The sequence below is a fragment of the Bactrocera neohumeralis genome, chromosome 3 (assembly GCF_024586455.1).
Source record: "Bactrocera neohumeralis isolate Rockhampton chromosome 3, APGP_CSIRO_Bneo_wtdbg2-racon-allhic-juicebox.fasta_v2, whole genome shotgun sequence".
Taxonomy (NCBI): Eukaryota; Metazoa; Arthropoda; class Insecta; order Diptera; family Tephritidae; genus Bactrocera; species Bactrocera neohumeralis.
The window spans coordinates 78,028,206-78,052,213 of NC_065920.1; the positions used below are offsets into that span (position 1 = coordinate 78,028,206).

Consider the following 24,008-nt stretch of genomic DNA (forward strand, 5'->3'; position numbering starts at 1 on the left):
GAGGTCACTTCCCCAGCCGTTTCAACGGCTTTGCAGTTTACAGGGATTCCGCTGTTTTTGGGTATCCATACGGGTCTAATATGGAAGAATCTTGAAGCTGCTATTGCAAATGAGATCAAGAACTCCTTAACTAGTTTTGAGCTCACAGTTAGGGGGCTGAGTGCCTTGTGGGCAACCACCCTCGCCTGAAACACAAACATAAAGTGATCTAGTAGTCTGAAACTATAGTTAATGTAGAGCTCCCGACAGATGACTCCACCACCTATTCCCCCCTTAACTTCAATTTGGGGTAGACCTTGTGGAACACCCACAGATGAGGGTTGCTCTTTGACAACGCTACAGCTATTTAGCTTGTGGGATTTGCCCAAGAAGCCTACACCAGACAACGACTCCATAAGACATTATTGGCTTAAGTAGCACCATTTTTAGTGTAAGACCCCACCTCTTCTCGAATCTTCCTCTACAACAGTATAAGGCACAAGATGCCTTTCTTACTTTCCTCCCAATGTTGGGAGACTGGCATCAGGGATTATGTATCCCCTTGTAAATAAAACTAGCTCAGTTTTACTTGGATTTATGGCTAATTGATTTCTTTATACCCACTGGGTAATCAAACATACATACATACTCTTGAGTTAGGTCGTCGACGATGTTCAGGAAGTTTTCTTCTACCGAAGGAGCTACACCGTCTGCGTAGACTACCAAGAACTAAGCGTTGCTATTAACTCGATTACGAGTTCAAGTATAACTACCCTGAGTTCCGTTTTCATTCCACACCACTGAATAGTAGAAAATACGAAATAGTAAGCATTACTAACACTATCCGAGTCAGTTGCATCTCGCTAATAATGGCTTGGTAAGGCTAACACTACTGTATCTGTATCAGAGATCGACTCTGAGCGATCTAGCTAAATTTGTAAATCTGCCACACTACATTCAAGATGATTGCTCCGACTTTGAACGCTCTGCCTTCTTAGGTAATGCTCTCTATCTCTTCTAGTCTTATGTTTTACCTCAATTCAAGTAAGCGTTGAGTAGTAAATTTAATACTGAGTCGTGGTTTTGTTTTCAGTTCGAAATAGTTGATCAATCGTCCCAGACATTCCCAATAGCCGCGGTCAATAGGCGGTTTTTAATATTGATTCTTCATTTGTTTTTCGTTTCTACTTTGCTTTGTGGAAATTATGTCATTGTTGCGCGCTTTAGCTGTCAACTCGCTCTTATCATTTGCGTTTCTGTTTTGCTTCGTGTACTGTGTACATTTTGAAAAATATTGGACAACAACAACCACCACCGTCAAGCCGTGGCACATACGCCAGCCGGGCCTATCACTGCCGCTGCCCAATAGTCACCCGTCCAAGTGTTCGCGTGAAGTGCCGTGAGTATGACCAGTACAGCACAAACTTTGATTAATTTGAATTCTTTCTTATGTCGTCCTCGAATGTTCCAGCGCGGTATTCTTCCAGTTCGAGAAGGACGTGCAAGTGGTGGGCAACAGTACAAACAGTATTTATTTCAATGTCATAGAGGAGTGCTGCAAGGGTTATAAGCGCTATGACTTCGACTGGAACCGGTGCGTGCCGGATTGCGGCAACAAATGTCTGGCCAATGGTTTTTGCTTGGATGGCGGCATTTGCAAATGTTTTGACGAATTCGTGCAGAATCATCGCAATGTCTGCATACCGACTTGTCCGCTTGGCTGTCCGCATGGTCAGTGTTACCTGAATGGCACGTGTATTTGCGAGGCAGGCTACGAGTTGGATCCGACACGAAAGTATTGCATGCCGCGCTGTGAAGCCAGTTGTGCGCGCAATGAGATCTGCGTCGAGCCGAATAAGTGCGATTGTGCCGAGGGATATACGCGAGCGCTGCCACCCAGCACTATGGGCTGTCAACCCATTTGCATACCGGATTGTGGTTTTGGGCACTGCGTGGCGCCGAATGAGTGCGAGTGCTTCCGTGGCTATCAAAAGCGTGAGAACCGCACCTCTTGTGAGAGTAACTGTTATATGTAAGTGCTGAGCTTAACTCTCAGAACCACTGCTCTAAAATGTATTACATACAGGCGCTGCGAGAATGGCTTCTGTGTGAATCACACCACCTGTATTTGCCAGAACGGTTACCGCTACGATCAGAATACGAGCTCTTGCCTGCCCATTTGTAGCGAAGACTGCGAAAACGGCATCTGCATCTCGCCTGGCGTATGCCGTTGCTTCAATGGTTATGTGCGTCGCGGTCCAAAGTGCGATGGTGTGTGCGAGGAGTAAGATTGGTAAAATGCTTTCACATGTATACAGTATAATTACACCCTTATTCACAGAGGCTGCGGCTTTTATGGCAAATGCATAGCACCGAACGTTTGCGGTTGTTCTCTTGTTGAGGGTCCCGTACGCAACTTTCAACGCTGTGCGCATGGAAACTGCAATTCCAAAGGTCGCTGTCGCTGCAAGGAGGGCTTCGTACGTTTCATCGATCAGTGCATGGAGCCGGATAAGGTGACCACTTATGCATCTATGCGGCCCAGCCGACTGAATCAGACACTGCTGCAGGAGTTCAATATGCTGATCGGCAGACATTTCATGTTTCCTTTTCAAATTCCGCCCGTCTATTGAGAGATATACTTTGTAAAGGGTTTATGTAAAATATAAAATGTATAGCTATTTTCTTATTCCAAATTCAAAATATTTAGTATTCAAAAATAATATTCAAAGGTTTGGAACGGGTGGCAACTAAATAATATAAATATGGCAGTTGAAGATATCTTTGCAGATTTTTCGGGGAAACTTTTTGCCTTTACACAAACATGAAATTTCAATTATTAAATTAGATCGTAGGGTTGATCCAAATTCCGATCTGATAAAGGCGGTCTCACTTAAAGTCGGTCACCAAATCCCCATAGATCAACGAAGACATGTGAGATTACCAGAAATGTAATATCAATCCCAGCCGCTTCCCTAGGTTCCCCAAAGATATGTCTATATTTCAATCTCAGTCTGATAAAAGCCAAGCAACAGAGTCTTAACTATTCCAACTTGCCTTCCTCCATGAGACTTTGGCAAAGAGATTGAACATCGTCTTGTCAGAACCCTTACAATTGCGAAAAGATTGACATTGCTGAGAGCAAGTACATCAGAAGACCTCTTACAGTTCACCCTGTGCCAAAAGGATCTTGCTGTCGCACTGCTTCTGGTTGTTAACAAGCTCTGGCCGAGCTCACTGGAGATCCATACATTCAGCGCTGGAACGCAAGAGGGCATAGATCGCAAATCGACTCGCCTCCAATCGGATGAAATTGAGGTAATAGTGCCATATGAAACCAGCAATTTTATTAGCATTTATGGATAATCCATTTCTTTGGTTACCATTTTAAGATATCCTTGGATGAGATTGTAGGCGACGTTGAGGAATTTTTCGTTACCAAAAGAACTCCATCGTCAGCGTACGCATTCACTTTATGTTCCAGAAAAGGACGCCACTTCGCGCATTCTCTATTTACTATTCGAATTGTCCATGCACTTTCCCAATCCGTTACAACCGTTCTGTCACAAAAGAAACTATAGATGACAGTTTAGCTTCGACCTAATTAGAATACAATACTAAGAACTTGTTAAGATCTCCAATAATCGCCTCGACTATACGTTGTCGCAGGCCGCCTCGATATCATGGAAGGTACCCAGAATATAGTTTTTATGTCTAAGGGCTCACTGCAGCCATGACATCACTGCCTTTGCTGCAGGAAAGCTGACTGACCACTACAGCTCTAGCAAATGGAAAGAAATAGGGGCTGATTTTCCTCCTTAGCAGTGACCTTAGCACGTTTATCGGCCTTCGGAACCGACGTCACTCTAACCTGCCTCCAAAACGGTGGAATGTAGCTTTATCTGACGCTAATTACTTAATGATGTTTAATATTTTTTTTTTTTGAATTTTGGGTCTACTGACGTTCCTTCGATCTTTGAACCTTCAATAGAGATAATACCGTCAATAGAAAAAATATTATTTATGCAGCAGTATAACATTGTGTACGAAAGATACTCAGAACCCATTCATAAATTGTCATAACTGTTTAATATTGCTTAAAAGTCTTTCAACTTGTTTGGGGATAGCGTACTGAGTCAGTAGGTGCAAGCAAATGTTCAGTAGTCAAGTTTATATACACTCAGTCCTTTTTTTACGCGATCTCTTTTTACGCTATTTCACTTTAACGCGGTTATTTTTGCAGCGCAAATTCCTTTTTTACGCGAATTTTTCACTTTAACGCGATTGCTTTTTTTCGTTTTTTGCTTGTTTACATATTTTTAAGCGTAATAATTTTTGAATATGTCGGCGCACCCTAATAGTGTGTGGATATTGGTATGCGTGTGTGAGTGTATGGGTATACAGTTTCGGGAATTTCGTTAAAAGACTAAAGGCCTAACTATAATAAGGTCTTAAGCTTGCAGCAGAATTGGAAAATTATTTTGTAGCAAATGATACTGATGCCGAACGTGCACGAATTTTTCAAAAAGAATTGAGTCTCTGCATGTTAAGATATAAAGAACTACATCGGAATTTATTGGGTCCAAAAAGAAGCATTCAAACAAAATTAACTGAATTTATGGTGCAAACTCAGTCGGAGATGCTAAGTCAATCAGAACATCAATCCATAGTTCTTACTATTGATTCTGGTACAAATTCTAGTGATATCAGTGCCGGCCATCAAAATAAGCGGCTAAGAATAATTTCCACTACGGATAATGACAGTGATTAAACAGCATTCAACGGTGTTTTCAATAAATCTACATATTTTCTATTTTGTTCTCTTTTATATGTATATGGTTTTTGTTTTGTATTTTTTATTTTGTTATGAATGAATAAATCATAAGTCTGAAATTTGAAACTTATTGTATTGTTTTTGAATATTTTTTTGCGCGTATATTTTGTTATACGCGATATTTTTTATATTCGGAACCAATTCGTCAGTTAATATTGGAAAACTAACCATTTTTACGCGATTTTTTTTTACGCGATTAGTGGCAGAACCAATAATCGCGTAAAAAAAGGACTGAGTGTACATTTAAAATTTCGTCTACTTTTAGGCGCAAGATCGCAAATAAATAATTTGCGATACAAAAAGTGGATTCTTAGGCACGTATGTAATGTTAGGCACTAATATTGGTGCAAGATAGTGCATTTCCATTATATACACACGTATTTATATAAGGAACTATAAAGTATAATTTTTAAGCTACGCACACATACATTACTTCTACTTACGTGAGCAAGGCCTTACAATAAAAATTGCTGCAGTTAATTGTAATATCGTTAGAAGCATCAGTGTCATGATCTTTCGTATCACTGAACTCGCGCAAAATTGGGTTAGTTGGGTTAGGTGTTAGATTATGCTCACTCTTCATAATTCATAGCCGCCTATGCGTGCTCTCATGCAAAGCGCTCTCGTCTTTTGTAGTGAACACTTTTACATTTGAGTGCGGAAAATCGAATATAGAAATTTTTATCAGCTGCTGTCTTATCAGCGCCACAACCGGCGCCATATGTGGACTTTCTTTGCGCTAAGAGTAAAAATTTTAAAAATTATGCGAAGAAAGAATGAGAACTGTCGAAGCAAGGCATAAGTGGAGAAAGATTCAGAAAGCTGCAAAGTGAACTCTGAAGAAAACTGGTGGAAAAGCGTTTGAGGAGCAGACAACAACGGGCAACAGCGCGACGCGTTTAGTTCTAAAAAGAAAGCCACGCGCTGCGGTTTATTAAGAGATAATCATATTCATAGAAAAAAATAATTTCTTATTATTAAAGTATTTATTAGAAATTTTTACTCATCAGCCATGAACTTTAATATGCTTGCATTGCTGGTGGTGCTCCACACAACACTGCTGTCGTACGTGGTGAATGGCCAATTCTGGAGGCTAAACAGTCCAAGTGACCGCGATAATTTCATTTTGGAAACCAAATCGCTTATGGCATCCGGCATATGCTATAAGGAAGTGCTGTGAGTGAAGATCAATTGTACTTATTAAGTGATAAAACGACTATACTGCTGTTGGCTGATAATAGTTTAGTTCAATAAATAAAAACTAGCTATTTACCTAAAAAAACTTCACATTCATTTGTGTTGTAATTAAAATATTTCCACATTGCAGCGGCGAAGCCAGCGAGCCCACCTTGAAGCTGCAAACAATCTCCTATTGCTGTCCTGGCTACCGGCGCGACTTGCAGTCGTCGGCAATGCATTGCGAACCCATCTGCTCGGAGGATTGCACGAACGGCATCTGCACGGCGCCCGATGTTTGCGAGTGTTATCCGGGCTATACACGCGCCGGCGGTCGCTGCGAGGAACAGTGAACTGAGAGGACAGATATTTTTAAGTATTAAACTTAGAATAGAATCAGACACTAGAAGCCGAAAAAGATTGAGATTTTATTGTATTAAGGCACGAATTGCATACAAGAGCTTTCAGAAAGACTTCGTGAAAGCTTTAAGTGCAGGGAAGGCATAAAATTCTCTACCAACGAAATGGATTATATTGTTTGATCTTTTAAGGGTTGCATAGTGTAAATGTAGAAGCAAATCATAATTTCAAAAAAGTTGTGTTAATATTAAATTCAATTTTACTAAAACTAAGTACTTCTAAGTCGATGAAATATAAAAAACGGCGAATTTTGTATAAAAATTGGTTAGAAGAATTCAATTATTTAAATTTTTTTTTAATTTTTGTCTTTTATATTATTATTCGGACTGGTCCATTTAAACTGCGAGCGTAAACCGAATCAAAAAAAATTAAAAATGGATTTTTAACAATCTTTTTTATCTCTGCATCCCAATTAGTTAATAATGTATTTGTTTATAATGTCTGGCAAAAAGAGCAAAAATTAACAAGGAGTAGGCTTTAAATTCCAATAAAATTACGAGTCGTTGAATATCTTGCAGAAAACCTTCAGTAATGGATGTCATCGAAAACTTGTCTCTCCGGAGAAAGGGAAGTAGGCACGGGAGTATACTCCGATGATCTGGACATTTCTTTCTCTATCCGCCTACCAAACTCGGCTAGTATCTTTCAAGCGGAAGTACTGGGCATAGGAAAGCCTTCGAAGCTCTACTGAATAACTACGAGAAGATACATAAAGCAACAATATACACGGATAGCCAGGCGGCTCTTCTGGCCTAGTCGTCGCCCAAGACTAATTCCAGCATAGTCCCTAACTGCAAGAAGGCACTGAGTTCACTAGAAGACAAGCTTCACCTAGACTTGATCTGGGTTTATGGAAAAGGAAGGAACTTCTCTAAACAAATCTGAGGCAGAGCTAATACCAAGCCCGCTAGGGTCGATCAGGATAGAGCTCAATACACAATTTCAACAATTAACAAATAACAGATGAAAAAATATAACAAAATGCAATACAACTAAACAGTTATGACCAAAATATGACAAGAAAAAAACTAACCACTTATTAAATAGGTCCAGGAAAAGTATCTATAGACTAACTGCTACCATAACTAGGCATTGGCTATTTGGAGAACATGCGTCCAAACGGGTATGCCCTACAACAGCATCTGCCGAGACTGCGAACTAGTCGGGAATGAGGAAACAATTTTCCACTTTCTCTGTAAATGCCCAGCCATATCGCAGATCCGACACTGAACACTTGAAATCCATCAAGCACCAAACCTTGAATGGATGTCTAAAAACAGCATACCGGACATTAGTAGCTTCATCGAAACCATAAAATGGTTTGAACGAGAAGGTGCAACGTAATAGCAATAATAAAAAGGTCTACGAATAGTGCATCAAAATGGCACAGCTAGTACTAATTGAGCCCGAAATACAACAGGGCTACACTCCTACCTACCTAACTATTTCGAAAAAGTTAAAGAAACTGTGCATGAAAAACGACATTTTGGCATCAGAGCGATAGCAAAGTATCTCGAGAAACAAAGCTTATGGATCAACCTGAACCATTAACCATTTTGGTTAATGTTTTGGGTATAAAACGGGTCGATTCTAGACTTGTACGAAAAGAGAATTTCCATTATAAAAACATAAAGCTATTGTCAATCCGGGTCAAATTTGATCAGTTGGTACATATAAGTACATATAAGTACGTATGTACACCTTGAAAATAACTGGCGTCAAAATCAAACAACTCGCAGTATACCATGTTTGCTTACATTGAACTCAAGAAAATAAATATCTTTGGTACAGCAAGCTGACATTTAATATAAACAGCGGTTAACTCATGGAATATACTTGCTTTCTTGCATATACATATGTATGCATGTTCTCGTGTTCGTGTACTGACATTGATGCTTATATTATATATGTATGTAAGTGACTTTAATCCATATGAGCGCCTTTTGGGTTAATGAGATAAGAATTTATAAACTTACTAACAACAAAAACACATGTGTAACAAACAATAATTGCACAGTGTGGACAAAATGTGGAGGCAAATTTAGTCGACAACAAAACCAACACAAAGTCTACATAGAGTCTATGTGTCAAAGCGAAATGCTTGAAGAACGCTGGCTGCAAGTACTACAGTAGTATGTGTGTGTGCGCATGCCAAGACCGGTGCTGAGGCGCTTTTCGAAAATGACGTTATCAATAATTCGTGGAAGAACAAGAGAAATATGACAACAAAACAACACACGGGCAACTTAGACAGATTTATGGCTTGATGCTTGATGATGATAGGTTGTATGTCAGATTGTGGGGTGGGAAGAATGTAATAAGGGGATTTTTTGCGAAAAAAAATGTCAGTAAGATATAACACCAAAAATCTTTTATTTAAGAGAATTTAGATGAAACAATAAAACTGATTTCAAATAAAGCATGAAGAATTTAAAAAAAATATAGAAAATTGGGTTTGCCATATCATTGAAATTCTTTATTGCTGTGAAAGTACGTTCGATGGCATTATGTATAGAATTCGATTTCTTTCGCATGCCCACCACGGGCAAGCTTGCAGAAGTCCAAACGCTGAACCCAATTTTCGACGGTTTTCAAGCATAAATCAGCCGATACTGCTGCAATTTCACATTCAATATTTGTACGAAGTTCATCAATCATCGCTGGCTTGATGGCATAGACCATAGACCTGACGCAGGCCCACAGGAAATAGTCTAACGGCGTCAAATCGAACAACAGAGACGCCGCCAGCCCACAAACTGCACCGCAAACCGTAATGTTTTCGGGATACATGACTTATGGGGGAGTTGGTGACTCATGGAGTACGTGTGGATTGCTGCCTGACCAAGACCACATATTTTGCTTATTGACGAAGCCATTCAGCTAGAAACGAGCTTCATCGTTAAAGATGATTTTTTGATGAAAATCCGGATCATTTTCAAGTTGTTGCTCAGCCAATTCTCGAACATACGACGACCCTGGTGGTCAAGCGGCTTCAGTTCTAGCATTAATTTGATCTTGTAAGGATGTAGGCCAAGATCTTTTCGCAAAATTGAGAACAACGTATGAGAGACTGATTTGGGTCTTCCTCAATTGATGCGCTAGGGGCAACAATATTCTTCACACTACGGCCACTTATTGGTCTCGCTGGCACAGGAACATTTTGTACTGTACTTTGTTTTTTGTAGTCTGTCTTGCCGATCTGACAAGACGATTATGACAACCATAAATTGGTGGTAGCGCTCTTAAGGGGGTATTCTTTAATTTAATTTTTTTATATTTTCAAAGTTTAACTATTCAAGAATATGTGTACAAGAGGATTTTTCAAAATTCAAATTATTTTCGGAGATATAGACATTTTCTGACCCGGCATCCAAACTGGTTCGGCCGGAATTAATCGAACAAAAGACTTTACGCGAAACTTTAAACGCGTTTTTCTCAAAACTGACTTTTTCGGAACGATACCCACGATTTCTCAGGTTCTACTGGACCGATTTACTTGAAATTTTTATAAAGTCTTCTTTATAGGCTTGTCTATGGTTGGAACTAGCCCAAATTTTTATTTTTTATTATTTTTAAAAAATTCGAAATAGTCAGAAAAAGTGATCCAAAAAAACTTTTTTTTCAGGCAGTCGCCATTTTGTGAAAAAAAAATTGTTTCCCACTTTTCCGTAGTTCCGGCCATTGCGACATTATTCTAGATTAATAATCTTTTTTTTTTTTGTTTTCAGATAACTAGGAGGGTTGAAATCATGGGTATGGTCACGTGGAAATTTTTAGAGACCCCCCACTTCGTCAGCTCATAATTTTTGAAATTTTTTACATTTTTTAGTTTCTAATTTTTTTCTGTACTCTACATTAAATTTAAAATTAACAAATAACTTAAAAAAAAAGGATAATAAAAATATTAATTGCCTTTTTTTACGACACTTTAAAAATTACCTGAAACTCATGCTTCTAGACCAGAATACCCCCTTTAAGTTAGGCCACTGACTCCGATTTCCGGTAGCAAATCTTGATAGTTTCGACTCGTTGTTGGATCGTATATCTTTCCATGATAAAATGGAAAACCTTACTGAAGAGAAATGTCAAAATTGCGGCAAAAGCTATGGCGTCGTTTAGTGTCCCTATCGGTCTGCTTTTGTAGCATCCTTATTGAAAAACCCTGTGCATCCAGATAGGTTAGGTTATATACATATGAGTAGCTTGCTCTACAAACTTAAACGCGATCTTGACCTGAACTGGGTTGAATTGGGTTGAACTGGTTATTTTCACGTGGTCTCTCTATGTACATCTTTTATCAATTGTCAAGAAAACTGCAAAACAGTATTTGCAATTTCCCATGTATTTGTTATAAAGTGTTCTATTCTCTGATATTGCTCAATTGAGCCCTGACGCTGACTGAAGGCAAACAGGTGATCCAGTTTCTCCTCCAGCATAGGTAAAGGTCGGCGCAAAAATACTCTTTCTTCACACACATACTTTAGACTAAAATAAAGTATCTAAAAAACACAACAATTGAACTAGAGTTAGAAGTTGACACATTTACAAAAGAAATTCAAAAGCAGCTTGTGATAATACTCCGCAGATAAAGCAGTTCAAATAACCCTATAGAAATAAAAATCCTGCTGATTAAGAAAAGATAGTTACGACGGAAATGGCAACAAACACGCTCACCACTCGACAAAACCAACCTTAATAAGCCAAAAGCTGAATTAAAAGTGGAAATCGCTCACATTAATAATGAGTCACTTAATAAATATTTATCTCAACTATCCGCTGACAAAAAAGATGATTACTCTCTCTGGGAAAGTACCAAATATCCGAAACGCCTAACAACCCAAGCTGCACCTTAAAACTTGCTTCTAATACATGGGCTAGAAGTGATTGTGATAAAGCTCATGCATATGCAAAACACCTAACTGAGACCTTTCGTCCAAATAAGAATAGTGAAATCACGTTCCTCAGTAGTATTTAACAGGTTAATGCAACAATCCCAGCAATCACCATTTGTGAACTTAAAAAGAAAATTAAATAGATTAAAGTTAAGAAAGCAGCTGGCTTTGATATAATTACAGTTGAAGCAGTTACCATACAAATGTTTACTGAACCCCACTTAATTCGTCTAACAGATTTTCAAAGCCTTTAAAAAGTTGCCGACGTAGTTATGGTTGTAAAGCCAGGAAAGGATCGTCATATGGTCTCCTCATATAGACCAATTTCTACACTTCCAAAAATCTCAAAACTTTTTGAAAAATTAGTTTATCAAAGGTTAAAATCTATAATCGACGAAAAGTAGTTAATCCCATCGCCTCAACTTCAGAAACAAGTATTCAACCATAGAACAAATTCATAGAATAACATCCGAAATAGAAAAATGCCTGGAGGAGGGAAACAAAAACTGAAATCATGTATTCGGTTTGAGTATTGAGCCCTTCTAGAATTGTATATCACCATGAGATTTATCCGTGTAAAACGAGGAAATGAATTTTCCAAACTAAAGGAAATTGAACCAGGAATTCCTCAGGAAAGTATCTTAGGTCTACTTTGATATATTATTTATACAAGAAAATGTCAGAATCAAGCGGATATGATAATAAATCAATGAAATATATATGTACATAAGTAGTTATGAAACTAAAAGCAATAATCGGCTGTTTGACTTAACTAACACTGAATTAATTTAGCGTATATCATACATACTATATATGTATACATACATATATATTTGTTTAGATGTGCAATTGAAATTCGCAGTTTATTTTATGTACTCCAAACGCCGGAACAGCGTCATATATACGAATGTTGTTGTGAATAAATCAAATATTTCTGCACTTCTCAAATAATTTTGCTTCAACTCGCAGCTCAGTTGAAGCGTAGCTTTTGCCGCCGACGGACGTGTCTCGTTTTCAAATTAATACAATAACAAAATACTGTTATAAATTCGCGCATATACATACAAACACACATTCTCACGTAGTGATCTCATCGCAGAATTCGCAACTACAATGCATTCGCTTGCCATACTTGTAAGCGCGCTGCTGCTGCTGACAGTAGGCGCGCATGCGCAGATCAAAACCCACTATCCTGCCGGCATTAAAACGCACTATCCTGCCGCACCGAACTCCGCCAACTTGCTGTACAATGAACACAACTACACGGCGCAGTACAACCGCACCTTCACCGCAGCGGACACCTATCAGGGTGGCAATGCAGCCGTGGTGAGTGGCAATGCTAGCGTTGTGAATGGCTATGCTGTCGATGGCAATGGTAAGGCGCATTTGGCTGATGGCAATCACCTGGCCGCTGGTGAGGAATACCACTACTATGGCGCTGGCGGTAGTTACAGCAGCGGCGGTAGTTTTAGCAGTAGCGGCAGTGCTAGGCAACGCGTGCCGCAATTTGTAGATGCGGCCGCGGAGTTCGTCAACAAGACACGCTCTCAAATGGCGTCTGGTATTTGCTACACGGAAGTGCTGTAAGTATTATAGATTTTTTAAAAGACGATACACTTGCGGGTTTCTAATTTCCAAAACTTGTGAAGAACTCTATTTTTGTAGCGAGTTTCAGTCAAAGCAAATGCAGAATGCCCTTTTGAGAAAAATACATAATTTGAATTATTTTTTTTTACCTCATTCTTTTTAAATGTAGTCATGCAGTCTTCAACAAAAATGCAGGTTAAGTGTATACTTTTTGCTTAAAAAAACATTATTGTTTGATTACATAAAAACATCTGTGCTGCCAATATTTCAAATGGCAGATGTCTTAAGCGAAAAGAAAAATATTTATTTCTTTATTTCTAGATTAATTCTATATTAATATTTTTTTTTTTCTGATTAAAAATAATTGAACATTTGCTGCCGAACTTTTTTATACTCTCTTAAATACGCATCCTATAAAATATCAAAAACATTCGGAATATATATAATACATTTGTCTATATGAATACCTATTTCATATGGCACAGCTATACAATTGTGTGTTATTATTAACGAGTTCGTAAATAATATTGAACTAGTAACCTCAACATCCTCATTGCGGCGATAAGTGATAAGCAAATCGGAACACTAAACTGAAAATAATCATTTTGTACCAAACATATAGCTTTATCGCTAATCTATTTAGCGAGAGAGCAGCAGTTGAAAGATAGTTATTGTTTGAAACGAAATTTCGTCTTGTTCGCGCCATGTTAATGTCTATTATTTAGAAAAATTTAGTAAATAGAACACTGACCACTGCTCAACGCAGTTTCTGTAATCGCAGTGTTTATATATATATTTGTTTACATAAGCTTTATTTTATTTTTTTTTCACTTTCTGGCGCATAATAATGCCAGAGGCGAAATTCAGCCACTTAGTTAAACAAGTCACAAAGATATTCATTGTCTCACACCTCCTATAAATTGTGATAATTGAGTCATAGCTTCATCGATGACGACAACTTTTCAATCCGATCTGACTATTGTTCCAAAACAGGTTTTTCTACATTCATTTGTTTATGTTCTTTACTTCGAATCACTAGAAGAGAGTACAAAACGAATATTTTTTATTAATAACAATCAAAAATAAAATAAAAATGGCTAGTAGTTAGTGTGAATGTAGTTTGTTGTTTGCTTGCTTTGATATTCCATTGAAACTGTAGGCAATAAATACAGAATGCATTTAAACTAAAATATTAAACACATAACTGGTCAATGGAAAGGTCCCCGGCCTATCATAGTAAAACACCATTTTTTACAAAATTCTCTTTTTTATTCAATATGAATATAACGACCCTCCAACTTTTCGGTACCAATTTTGTGGTACGAATTTTTGTTTGCTTCAAAGTACCTCAAAGCCCTCAGTATCGGCAATCACCTATTCATTCAACAAAAATTTCATCCCAGCGAGCATTCTTTTTAGATCTGAGAACAGGAAAAAGTCCCTCAGAGTCAGATTTGGAGAATGTGGATACGAAAGCAATATGAAGCCCAATTCATACATTTTTATCATCGTTTTCGCAGACACGGAGCATTGGCTTGTTGAAACAGCTCTTTCTTTTTCTTCAAATGCAACCGTTTTTTGGCTTTAGTCCCTTCAAATGGGTCAATAACGCTATGAAGTATTCGCTGTTGATGGTCGTTTCTTTCTCAAGGTAGTCATAAATATTATGCCTTACACATTCATAATCTTGCCAGCCGACTGTTGCGCTTTCCACTCTTTGGGGTTTTTCACTTTGTGGTGTTCCACGCTTTGGAGCGGGTTCATCGTGTGCAGTCCACTCGTATGGGTGTCGAATGAACTTTGGAGTGAAATCACAGAACCATGTTTCATCCATTGTCACATATCCAAGCACTGCTCCGAATCATCCACTTGTCGTTGTTTTTGGTCAAGAGCTTACTCACACCCAAATATTCATTATTGATATGATGTACTCGTTCAGTTGATATCTTTGGAGTGCCTGCTGTCTCGAGCAACTTCACTTTACGATCATTCAAAATTATTTTGTGGTTTTGTTGATGTTTTTCGTCGGTAACAACCTCTTTTGGACTCAACTGTGGCAGTGCCCGGAAACTCGTTGTCAAACCAATAACATGGGTTTAATTCTATGTGTCAAGCCAGGGACTTTTCAATTGACATGTTATAATATGTGGTATACTAGTGAATCTCGCAACAAAGTTGCTGAGGATAGTATTATAGTTTTGTTCACATAACGGTTGTTTGTAAGTCCTAAAACTAAAAGAGACAGATATAGGGTTATATATACCAAAGTGATCAGGGTGACGAGTTGAGTTGAAATCCGGATGTCTGTCTGTCCGTCTGTCTGTCCGTCTGTCCGTCCGTAGGATCGCATTAGGGAGGGGCATATTTGCACGTAATGTTTTTGGAAAAATGGGCGTTTTAATAAGTTTTGTACATATCTCGGAAACTACTATAGCTATGTCAACCAAACTCTATAGAGTCGTTTTCTTCAGGCATTTCCATATACACTTCAAAAATGGAAGAAATCGGATAATAACCTCGCCCACCTCCCATACAAAGGTTATGTTGAAAATCACTAAAAGTGCGTTAACCGGCTAACAAAAAACGTCAGAAACACTAAATTTTGCGGAAGAAATGGCAGAACGAAGCTGCACCCAGGCTTTTTTTATACTCTCGCAACAATGTTGCTAACGAGAGTATTATAGTTTTGTTCACATAACGGTTGTTTGTAAGTCCTAAAACTAAAAGAGTCAGATATAGGGTTATATATAGCAAAGTGATCAGGGCGACGAGTAGAGTCGAAATCCGGATGTCTGTCTGTCCGTCCGTCTGTCCGTCCGTCTGTCCGTCCGTCCGTCCGTCTGTCCGTCCGTCCGTGCAAGCTGTAACTTGAGTAAAAATTGAGATATCATGATGAAACTTGGTACACGTATTCCTTGGCTCCATAAGAAGGTTAAGTTCGAAGATGGGCAAAATCGGCCCACTGCCACGCCCACAAAATGGCGGAAACCGAAAACCTATAAAGTGTCATAACTAAGCCATAAATAAAGATATTAAAGTGAAATTTGGCACAAAGAATCGCATTAGGGAGGGACATATTTGGAAGTAATTTTTTTAGAAAAGTGGGCGTGGCCCCGCCCCCTACTAAGTTTTTTGTACATATCTCGGAAACTATTATAGCTATGTCAACCAAACTCTACAGAGTCGTTTTCTTCAGGTATTTCCATATACAGTTCAAAAATGGAAGAAATCGGATAATAACCACGCCCACCTCCCATACAAAGGTTATGTTCAAAATCACTAAAAGTGCGTTAACCGACTAACAAAAAAACGTCAGAAAATGGGCGTGGCGCCGCCCACTTATGGACCAAGAAGCATATCTCAGGAGCTACTAGACCGATTTCAATGAAATTCGGTATATAATGTTTTCTTAACACTCTGATGACATGTACGAAATATGGCTGAAATCGGTTCACAACCACGCCTTCTTCCAATATAAAGCTATTTTGAATTCCATCTGATGCCTTCTTTGTATAATACGAGTATAAACATTAGGAACCAATGATGATAGCGGAATAAAACTTTACACAAATACGGTATTTGAAAAATATGTAAATGACGGATAATGAAATCTCGATTATCACTTTACCATGCGAGAGTATAAAATGTTCGGTGACACCCGAACTTAGCCCTTCCTTACTTGTTTTTGAATTAAAAATGGGTGGCGTCGCCCACTTATGGAACTACTAGACCGATTTCAATGAAATTCGGTATGTAATATTTTCTTAACACCCTGATGACGTGAACGAAATATGGGTGAAATCGGTTCACAACCACGCCTGCTTCCAATATAACGCTATTTTGAATTCCATCTGATGCCTTTTCTGTATAATACGAGTATATACATTAGGAACCAACGATGATAGCGGAATAAAACTTTACACAAATACGGTATTTGAAAAATATGTAAATGACTGATAATGAAATCTCGATTATCACTTTATCGTGCGAGAGTATAAAATGTTCGGTGACACCCGAACTTAGCCCTTCCTTACTTGTTATATATAAAGATAAACAAATCAGTTCTAAATAAGCCGTTAGTAACAACTTAGCAATAACGATTTCAACAAAAAATACTCAGTAACTAAATTGCGAACTTTTTGCATTAAAGTTGCCAACATTTAGAGGACAATGGCATTCGAAATGTCGTTCCATATGAAACTTATGTTGTTTTAGTTCAACAAATATAATTTCCAATATATAACAATTTTATAACCAAACTAAAATTTTGTTTCAATATTAGTGGTTTCTATTATGTCGCTTTTCCTTTGCCTGTAAACTTCTGAAAAGTGATGTTACGTTATTTTGCATTTTAGGTGACGATATATAGTATATCATTGTATTACTATCATCAAAGGGCTATAAGCAACTAGAATATAATTAAAGAGCCTTAATCTTAATTTTATTGAATTATTCAATCCTACTTCCATCCTAGTTTTTGAAATAAATAAATTAATAATCAAACAAACCTTCCTCCCGTTCCAGAACCTCAACACTGGTACGTGATAAAACTATGATACCAGCTGGTAACGGCACCAGTGCCGATAAGAGCAAAATCCAAATATGCTGCGAGGGCTATGTGCGCAATCCACACGTCTACTCACGCTGCGATCCAGTCTGCCTCGACGACTGCCCCAATGGCATTTGTACGGCGCCCAACACCTGCGTCTGCATACCCGGTAACGTACGCAATCACGAGGAAAAATGCATATCCACCTGCCCCATCGGCTGCGGCAATGGTGTGTGCGATGAGCAAAATCAATGCAAATGCAAGACCGGCTACACACTGGATGTGAAAACACAGAAATTTTGTGTGCCTCAATGTGACAAGCCCTGCGATTATGGCAAGTGTGTGGCGCCCAATAAATGCGATTGCTTTGATGGTTACCGTTTGACCGCTGGTGGTGTGTGTGAGCCGAAATGCGACAATTGCGAGAATGGACGCTGCTCAGCGCCGGGCTTGTGCACTTGCGATCAGGGTTACACGAAAGTGGATGGCGTTTGTGAGCCTGTCTGCACGCTGTGAGTATACTTGAACCTGTTTCGAGTTCCCTACAAATAACCATGTTTGTTTATCGTTCACAGGGGCTGTGAGAAGGGACGCTGCGTTGGACCCGACGTCTGCGCATGCACCAAAGGTTTCGAGTTGGATCGCTCCGGCACCAAATGCATACCACATTGCGATCAACCCTGTCTGAATGGCGTCTGCGATGGAGCGAATAGTTGTGCCTGCAACCCCGGCTATATATCAGACGAGGTGCAGAAGAATGTGTGTCAGCCACATTGTCCGCAGGGCTGCCCCAATGGTTACTGCACGGCACCAAACTTTTGCGTCTGTAAGCCAGGTTACCGCAAGTCTGGTATTAAGGGCCGTCAAACCTGCATAGCTGTCTAGTGAAATTTGTTGAATTCTTTAAATTTTTCGATTCTTGAGTAATTTTTATAAAAAGAATGCAAAATATATTTATATTAATAAAAGTATAACTTATTTAGTTGCTTTATTGCTTGAAAAGGAAGTGACGTCCTATGAGCGTCTTGAATTCGCGCCGCAACAGCCGATTGAAGTCCTGCTCGTTGGCGCTCACTAGCTCATAGAGTTGGCTAATTTCTACGCATCTGTCTATGAAATGTGTCAACGCAATCGGACAAACGCAATGTCCGCTTGGGTCGCAAATTCCCGATCTACAGAGTTGCCCAGTTCGCCTGCAACCACAAACTCCAGGTTCCAGGCATTCGCCATAGTATCCACAGTTGCTAGAATTGCAATGACTATTACTTAAAGAATTCTGACTTCTTCTCATTTCGATCTCAAGGCTTTAGAGATTCACTCAATTATTTCTGAGATCTCAGAGCATCTTTAAAACACAGCACTTACGAGTTGCATATTGGTTCACAACCGGGTTCTCTATACTCATAGCCCTCGAAACATTTGCACACCCCAGGTCCAATGCAAACACCATCCCGGCAACTGTCACCACAATCCGGCAAACAACTGGTGGTGTCCACATCATATTTGTAACCATCCCGGCACTGGCAATTATTGCGTGACTCACAGAAACCATTTTCGCAGCTTCTGCAACAACAACAACATGTAAGTTAACAAAATAAACATGCCGACAAACTCTACCCACATATAGCAATCTGCTTCGCACACATTTCGCAAGGGACGCTTATGGTAACCTTGAAAGCACTCGCACTTATTCGGACCCACACATTTGCCATGCCCACAATCGGGTATACAAACCGGTTGGCAGCCCAAATCCGGCGTCATTTTGTAGCCCTCCGCACAGGCGCATCTACCCGGCGCAATGCATTCCTGATGTGTGCCACACTTTTGCGGACACTTGGGGCGACAGTACTTCCTCGTCTCCAAATCCAATGTGTAACCAGGATCACACTGGCAGGTGCCATTTAAGAAGCAACGTCCGTATTCGCAGGCAATCGGGCAGGTGTGCACACATTCGCCGCGTTGGTTGCGCACGAACTCCGCAAAGCATTCACATTGGTTGGGCGCACGGCAGAAACCGTTACGACAGTTATTCGGTGAGACAGCCGAACAATCCGGTACGCATTGATCGCGGTCGAAGCGGGAATGTGTGTAGCCTTCGCAGCACACCTCGATGCGTTGCCAGTGAACTGTGGAGCCATTGCCGATGATGGGCGCATCGGGCGCAGTTTGGAAATAGCGTGCGCTTTAAGCAAGCCAAGCGATAGAAAGTTAAATGAAATTGTATTTTTATTACTAAAATTTCATTACTTACGGCACCTCGCGCAGACAGCGATTACCGCTTTCCCCTAGATCATTGTAGCGTAAAGAAAAGCTGCCGATCTCATAGTAAATGTCGCCATATATCTGCTCGGTGTTTTGCTCCTGAGCAGTGGCAGCGCACAGCGCGGCTAAGACAAATATGGTGAAAGCCAAGCACATTGAGTAAGGGTAGATTGAAACCTCGTTTCAGGAAAGTACTAATTATTGCTCTCAATACTTCATTGTTATGTGTGCCACTAATGTTTGTATTTTGCTTTGATGCGCAGTGATTGAAATGTCAAAATCGGTTAAGTCGCTGCGACCTATACTATGAATGGAAGTACCCATAAATCGATAACCTTATCAGCGGATGGAAACTGTCTCGATTAAATTAGAATTAACTAAATATGGCAATTTAAAATAAAATGTTAAACACCGGGTACTGCAGTCTCAGTTTCGAATTCGAAATGAAGGAGGGCTAGCCAAAAATATACCCATGCATAATTCTGGCACGCTTGGATTAGGTTAAGGAAAGAGTTGATCGGTAGGAGAGTGCATTCTAGCTGCATTATGTTACTCATGTCTAAAAATATAGTTTAGTTTGTTATACAACACGTAAGTTTGTACGAACACATTCCTTACACAATCAACAAACTCTCAAACATTAATTCAATGTGCCAAGAGGGATCACTCACATAATTTTTTTTGTAATGAGAAAAGGTTCTACAGTTCTTTATCGGCATTTGAATGAGCAAAAAATTATTTTTCAATGTCAAACAATCGTGAAAGTGCCTGCCCACTACGGTCGGCTTGTTTATTTATCGCTACTGAATATATACACATCAGCTTATTGTTTTCTTACTTACAATATTTTCGCTTGAAAGTAGGCCTTTCGGCTGATAAAAACTTTTCAAGACCGCATATGCATATATAATATTAGAAGCAAACTTAGAAGTTATATAAGAACAAATTAAATGGTGTGTCCTAAGAATGCATAAACAACTGATATAGCAATATATATAATTCATATTACAATGTAGTATCAGGACGCATTACAATGTTACGATGGGCTTACTACTGAAGCTAAAAAAAAATAAAACCAGCTAAATTCGTTTGGTCAAACCAGAAAGGAGAATGAATCAAACACACAGCGTTTATAGCCGAGCTAACAATAGCGTGCTAGTCGCTTCTTTTTTTTGCTAGTTGTCGCCAATTCGAGATCCCAAGTGAAGCCAAGTTCTTCTTCACCTGATCTCTCCAACGGAATGGAGGTCTCGCCAGTGCCAATGCGCAAATGCCCATAAATCTTCCGCTAAGCCTTGCTTTCGAAACGTCAACTCATCAGATGTTGTCATCGTCCATGCCTCTGCACCATATAGCAGGACGGGAATAATGAGTGACTTATAGAGTTTAGTTTTTGGACTCAATTATCTACACAGTCCAACGTAGCAACTGTTGGCAAGAGTTATTCCGAGTTGGATTTCGATTACTTTTGGTGTACTGGTTCTAAGATAGACGAAATTATCTACGACTTCGTTGTTATGACTGTCAACAATGACGAGGGAGCCAAGTCTCGAGTGCGAAAACTGTTGGTTTGATGACAGAAAATATTTCATCTTAATCTCGATTCAGCAGTACCTTTTCGTGCTTTCAAAGACGGCTTTAAAATCGTCAAAGAGGAGGTATGTGTCGATCCTCTTTCACGGGCCCTTTCCAAAATTTCGCCCATGGTGAATATCTGGTCAGTTGTTGATTCTCCAGGCCATAACCACACCGATAAGGGCCAATCTGTTTGTATACCGCGGGTTTTAGTCTTTCATACACTACGTTCGATAAAACGATACGAAAATAAGGAGGATTACGCAACGTAATTTCTTTGTAGATTGGGCAGGGTACACTTAGGTTCCAATCATCGGCCATACTTTCATCCGACCATATTCTACATCTTGACAGTTCTTCGTCGCCGTATTTTAATAGCTCGGCCGGTAATACATCAGCCCTGCCGCTTTGTTATTCTTCAGACGGGTAATTGCTATTCGGACCTCATCATAGTCGAGCAATGGAGCATCTATTTCATCGTCATTGATTGGAATATAGAATTCACCATCTCCAGATTTTACACTTTAACTGCCGCTCATCAGGCTGGAGAACTTTTCCCTCCACAACTTCTGGGCATCAGCACCTGCTCCATTTAGGCATCGGACATTCACGTTTCCAGGACGCAATAATAGGAGTTGGGTATAGCCCAACAACTGTAACTGCTTACCCAGAAGCAGGACGTTTTAATATGTGCCAACATTTTTCTTTTCATCATGAGGAAACCATTTGTTCGTAGCGCCGCCTGCAGCGCGGGAAGAGTTTCGATGAGGGTTTTCATTATTATCACAATGCTTGAAATTTTCACTGCAATATTCATTCACACAAGTGTACATTTGTATAAAGCTTTTAAATATAGATGGCTGTAATGCGATTAATAAGAAATTTTACTTTAAAAATGAATATCTTTCATTTATTATATGTAACAAAATACAAATGTATGTGTATTAAAAAAAATATATTCTAAAAAATATAGTGAAAATGGCATAATGATACTGTTTATAAAAATATTTGGTGCAATTACATTGCTTCTCTCCCAATTGCAAGAAGATACGACGCTCGCATCGATCAAATATTAAATGAGAGCCACTTTGCGTGTGGCGCTGTTGTTGGTGGCGTTCACATTGGTCGCGGACGCTGAAGGCACTTGCAGGAAATTAGCATTTTGCGGTGGTATAATCAGGTGAGCAATGTGATGTTGCTGTTGTTGTAGGGTCGTGGCGGTCAAAGGCTGTTGGGCAATGAAAGCTGAGATTTGTGCGTGTTGCATGGGTTTCTGAAGCAGATGCGCGTGTGTCGGCAAATTCGCTTGGTCAAGAGCGTTAGTGCTGTGAATGTGATGTTGCTGCTGTTGTTGTTGTTGATGGTTGGAGAATTGTGGATGATTATGTTGTGGATGTTGTTGTTGTTGGCTATGATGTCTTTGTCTGTGTTGAGTATTAAAGTTGTGTTGCTGTTGTTGTTGTTGCTGATAAGCTGCCGGATAGCGTATCTCATCGTAGAGATGCGAGTCTGGGCTGCCTTTGCGCGACTTGGGCGACACAATCGAATAAAGTGAGAGTTTGCGCGCGTAATCATAAGCGGACGTGTTGACAGACGAGTTGTTGCTGGGCGCATCATAGAATTCGGGTCCTGCTGCAGAAAAAGAAAAATCAAAATTAATTTTGCTGCCCACAAATCACATTTCGGATCAGGACACTTACATACCCTCGATTTTGTTGCGCACCATTTGTGTGAAGGCCGGCAAATCAGGCAACGGTTTTAGGAAACTCTTGCCGCCCACGCCAGACATAGCTGTGGCGTCCACCGCGCTGCCACTGCCACCGCCCAGCTCTGCGGACGGTCCACCAAAACTGGCATTGCGCGCCGCTAACGCCGCCTCGACACGCTGCTTTTGCCAGTGATAGCGCCGATATATATAGAGCCAACTAATACCGATCGCAACAACAATAATGAGCAGCAGCACAAGCAGCGTACTTAGCAGATTAGCATCATGTTCGGCAGCAGTGGGTGTGGGCGCTAAAGTGTGCGCCGGCGACTCAACCACACCACCGATGCCAGCCAAACTCAGTTTGGCGTCTTGCGCTGCGCCCATCAAGGAACCGTTCGCGTGCGTCGGCCAGTCGGCACCTGCTGCTGTGATTACGTGTATCACCTCTGGTGTCTTGCCGCCGGCGGTGTGTAAGTCGCTCAGCAAGCCACCGCTCAAGCCGGGTTGATGTACAATTATTTTGGGCGTATGCTGATCCTCTTGCTTGATGACGATTACCTCGGGCGCGACGGTGAGTTGTGGCGGCACAATAGTGCTGGTGGCTATGGTCACTATTTTATTCGCTATGCGATCGAGCTTGTGCGTTATATTGGCGATGGTGGAGTTGAGTGTTTGTATCATGACATGCGTGACATTGGGCATCACTGGGGTCAGCGCATCGCCACAGGCGCCCGTTTGCGGATGGCAGCGCTTGTCGGCGCAGTCGCACTCCTTGTGACACATGACGCCATACGTGCCGGTCGGGCAAGGCAGCTCGCAACTGTGCAGAAGAAAATACATATCAATAACATTCAAAAAATTTTCTGCAATGAATTATGGCTTACAATTCGCCCGTCCAGCCAGTGGTACAGTGACAGATACCAGATTTATTATCGCACACAGCGCCATTTTGGCATTTGCACTTTTGTTTGCACTCATCGCCCCAGTGATCGTGGTCACACCCTGTAAAAGCAAGCATGTAACAAA

General features: G+C 40.1%; 5 protein-coding genes across 5 annotated transcripts in view; 3 read left to right on the forward strand and 2 right to left on the reverse strand.

The window, feature by feature from the left end:
• Positions 1-24,008, reverse strand: part of LOC126753763 (uncharacterized) — a 53,886-nt gene that overhangs the window by 8,906 nt on the left and 20,972 nt on the right. Inside the window, exons 3-9 of the mRNA XM_050465431.1 lie at positions 23,867-23,984; positions 22,979-23,802; positions 22,362-22,906; positions 19,689-19,798; positions 19,059-19,619; positions 18,865-19,000; positions 12,414-12,882 (exon numbers count right to left, since the gene is read on the reverse strand). Of these exons, the coding sequence (XP_050321388.1) occupies positions 12,414-12,882; positions 18,865-19,000; positions 19,059-19,619; positions 19,689-19,798; positions 22,362-22,906; positions 22,979-23,802; positions 23,867-23,984 (2,763 nt within the window). The remainder of the gene's footprint in view (positions 1-12,413; positions 12,883-18,864; positions 19,001-19,058; positions 19,620-19,688; positions 19,799-22,361; positions 22,907-22,978; positions 23,803-23,866; positions 23,985-24,008) is intronic.
• Positions 1,087-2,682, forward strand: LOC126753630 (epidermal growth factor-like protein). Its single transcript, XM_050465277.1, has 4 exons — positions 1,087-1,378; positions 1,451-2,011; positions 2,066-2,263; positions 2,321-2,682. Exons 1-4 carry the CDS (start codon positions 1,185-1,187, stop codon positions 2,610-2,612), a joined length of 1,245 nt encoding a protein of 414 aa, XP_050321234.1. The 5' UTR covers positions 1,087-1,184; the 3' UTR covers positions 2,613-2,682.
• On the forward strand, positions 5,464-6,824 carry LOC126753634 (epidermal growth factor-like protein). Its single transcript, XM_050465281.1, has 2 exons — positions 5,464-5,989; positions 6,141-6,824. Exons 1-2 carry the CDS (start codon positions 5,826-5,828, stop codon positions 6,340-6,342), a joined length of 366 nt encoding a protein of 121 aa, XP_050321238.1. The 5' UTR covers positions 5,464-5,825; the 3' UTR covers positions 6,343-6,824.
• LOC126753629 (epidermal growth factor-like protein) lies at positions 12,263-18,411 on the forward strand. Its single transcript, XM_050465275.1, has 3 exons — positions 12,263-12,884; positions 17,413-17,949; positions 18,013-18,411. The coding sequence occupies exons 1-3, from the start codon at positions 12,415-12,417 to the stop codon at positions 18,320-18,322; spliced, it is 1,317 nt and encodes a 438-aa protein (XP_050321232.1). The 5' UTR covers positions 12,263-12,414; the 3' UTR covers positions 18,323-18,411.
• LOC126753631 (epidermal growth factor-like protein) lies at positions 18,362-20,115 on the reverse strand. The gene is made up of 4 exons (XM_050465278.1): positions 19,689-20,115; positions 19,059-19,619; positions 18,803-19,000; positions 18,362-18,681 (listed from the first exon to the last, which is right to left on the reverse strand). The coding sequence occupies exons 1-4, from the start codon at positions 19,853-19,855 to the stop codon at positions 18,426-18,428; spliced, it is 1,182 nt and encodes a 393-aa protein (XP_050321235.1). The 5' UTR covers positions 19,856-20,115; the 3' UTR covers positions 18,362-18,425.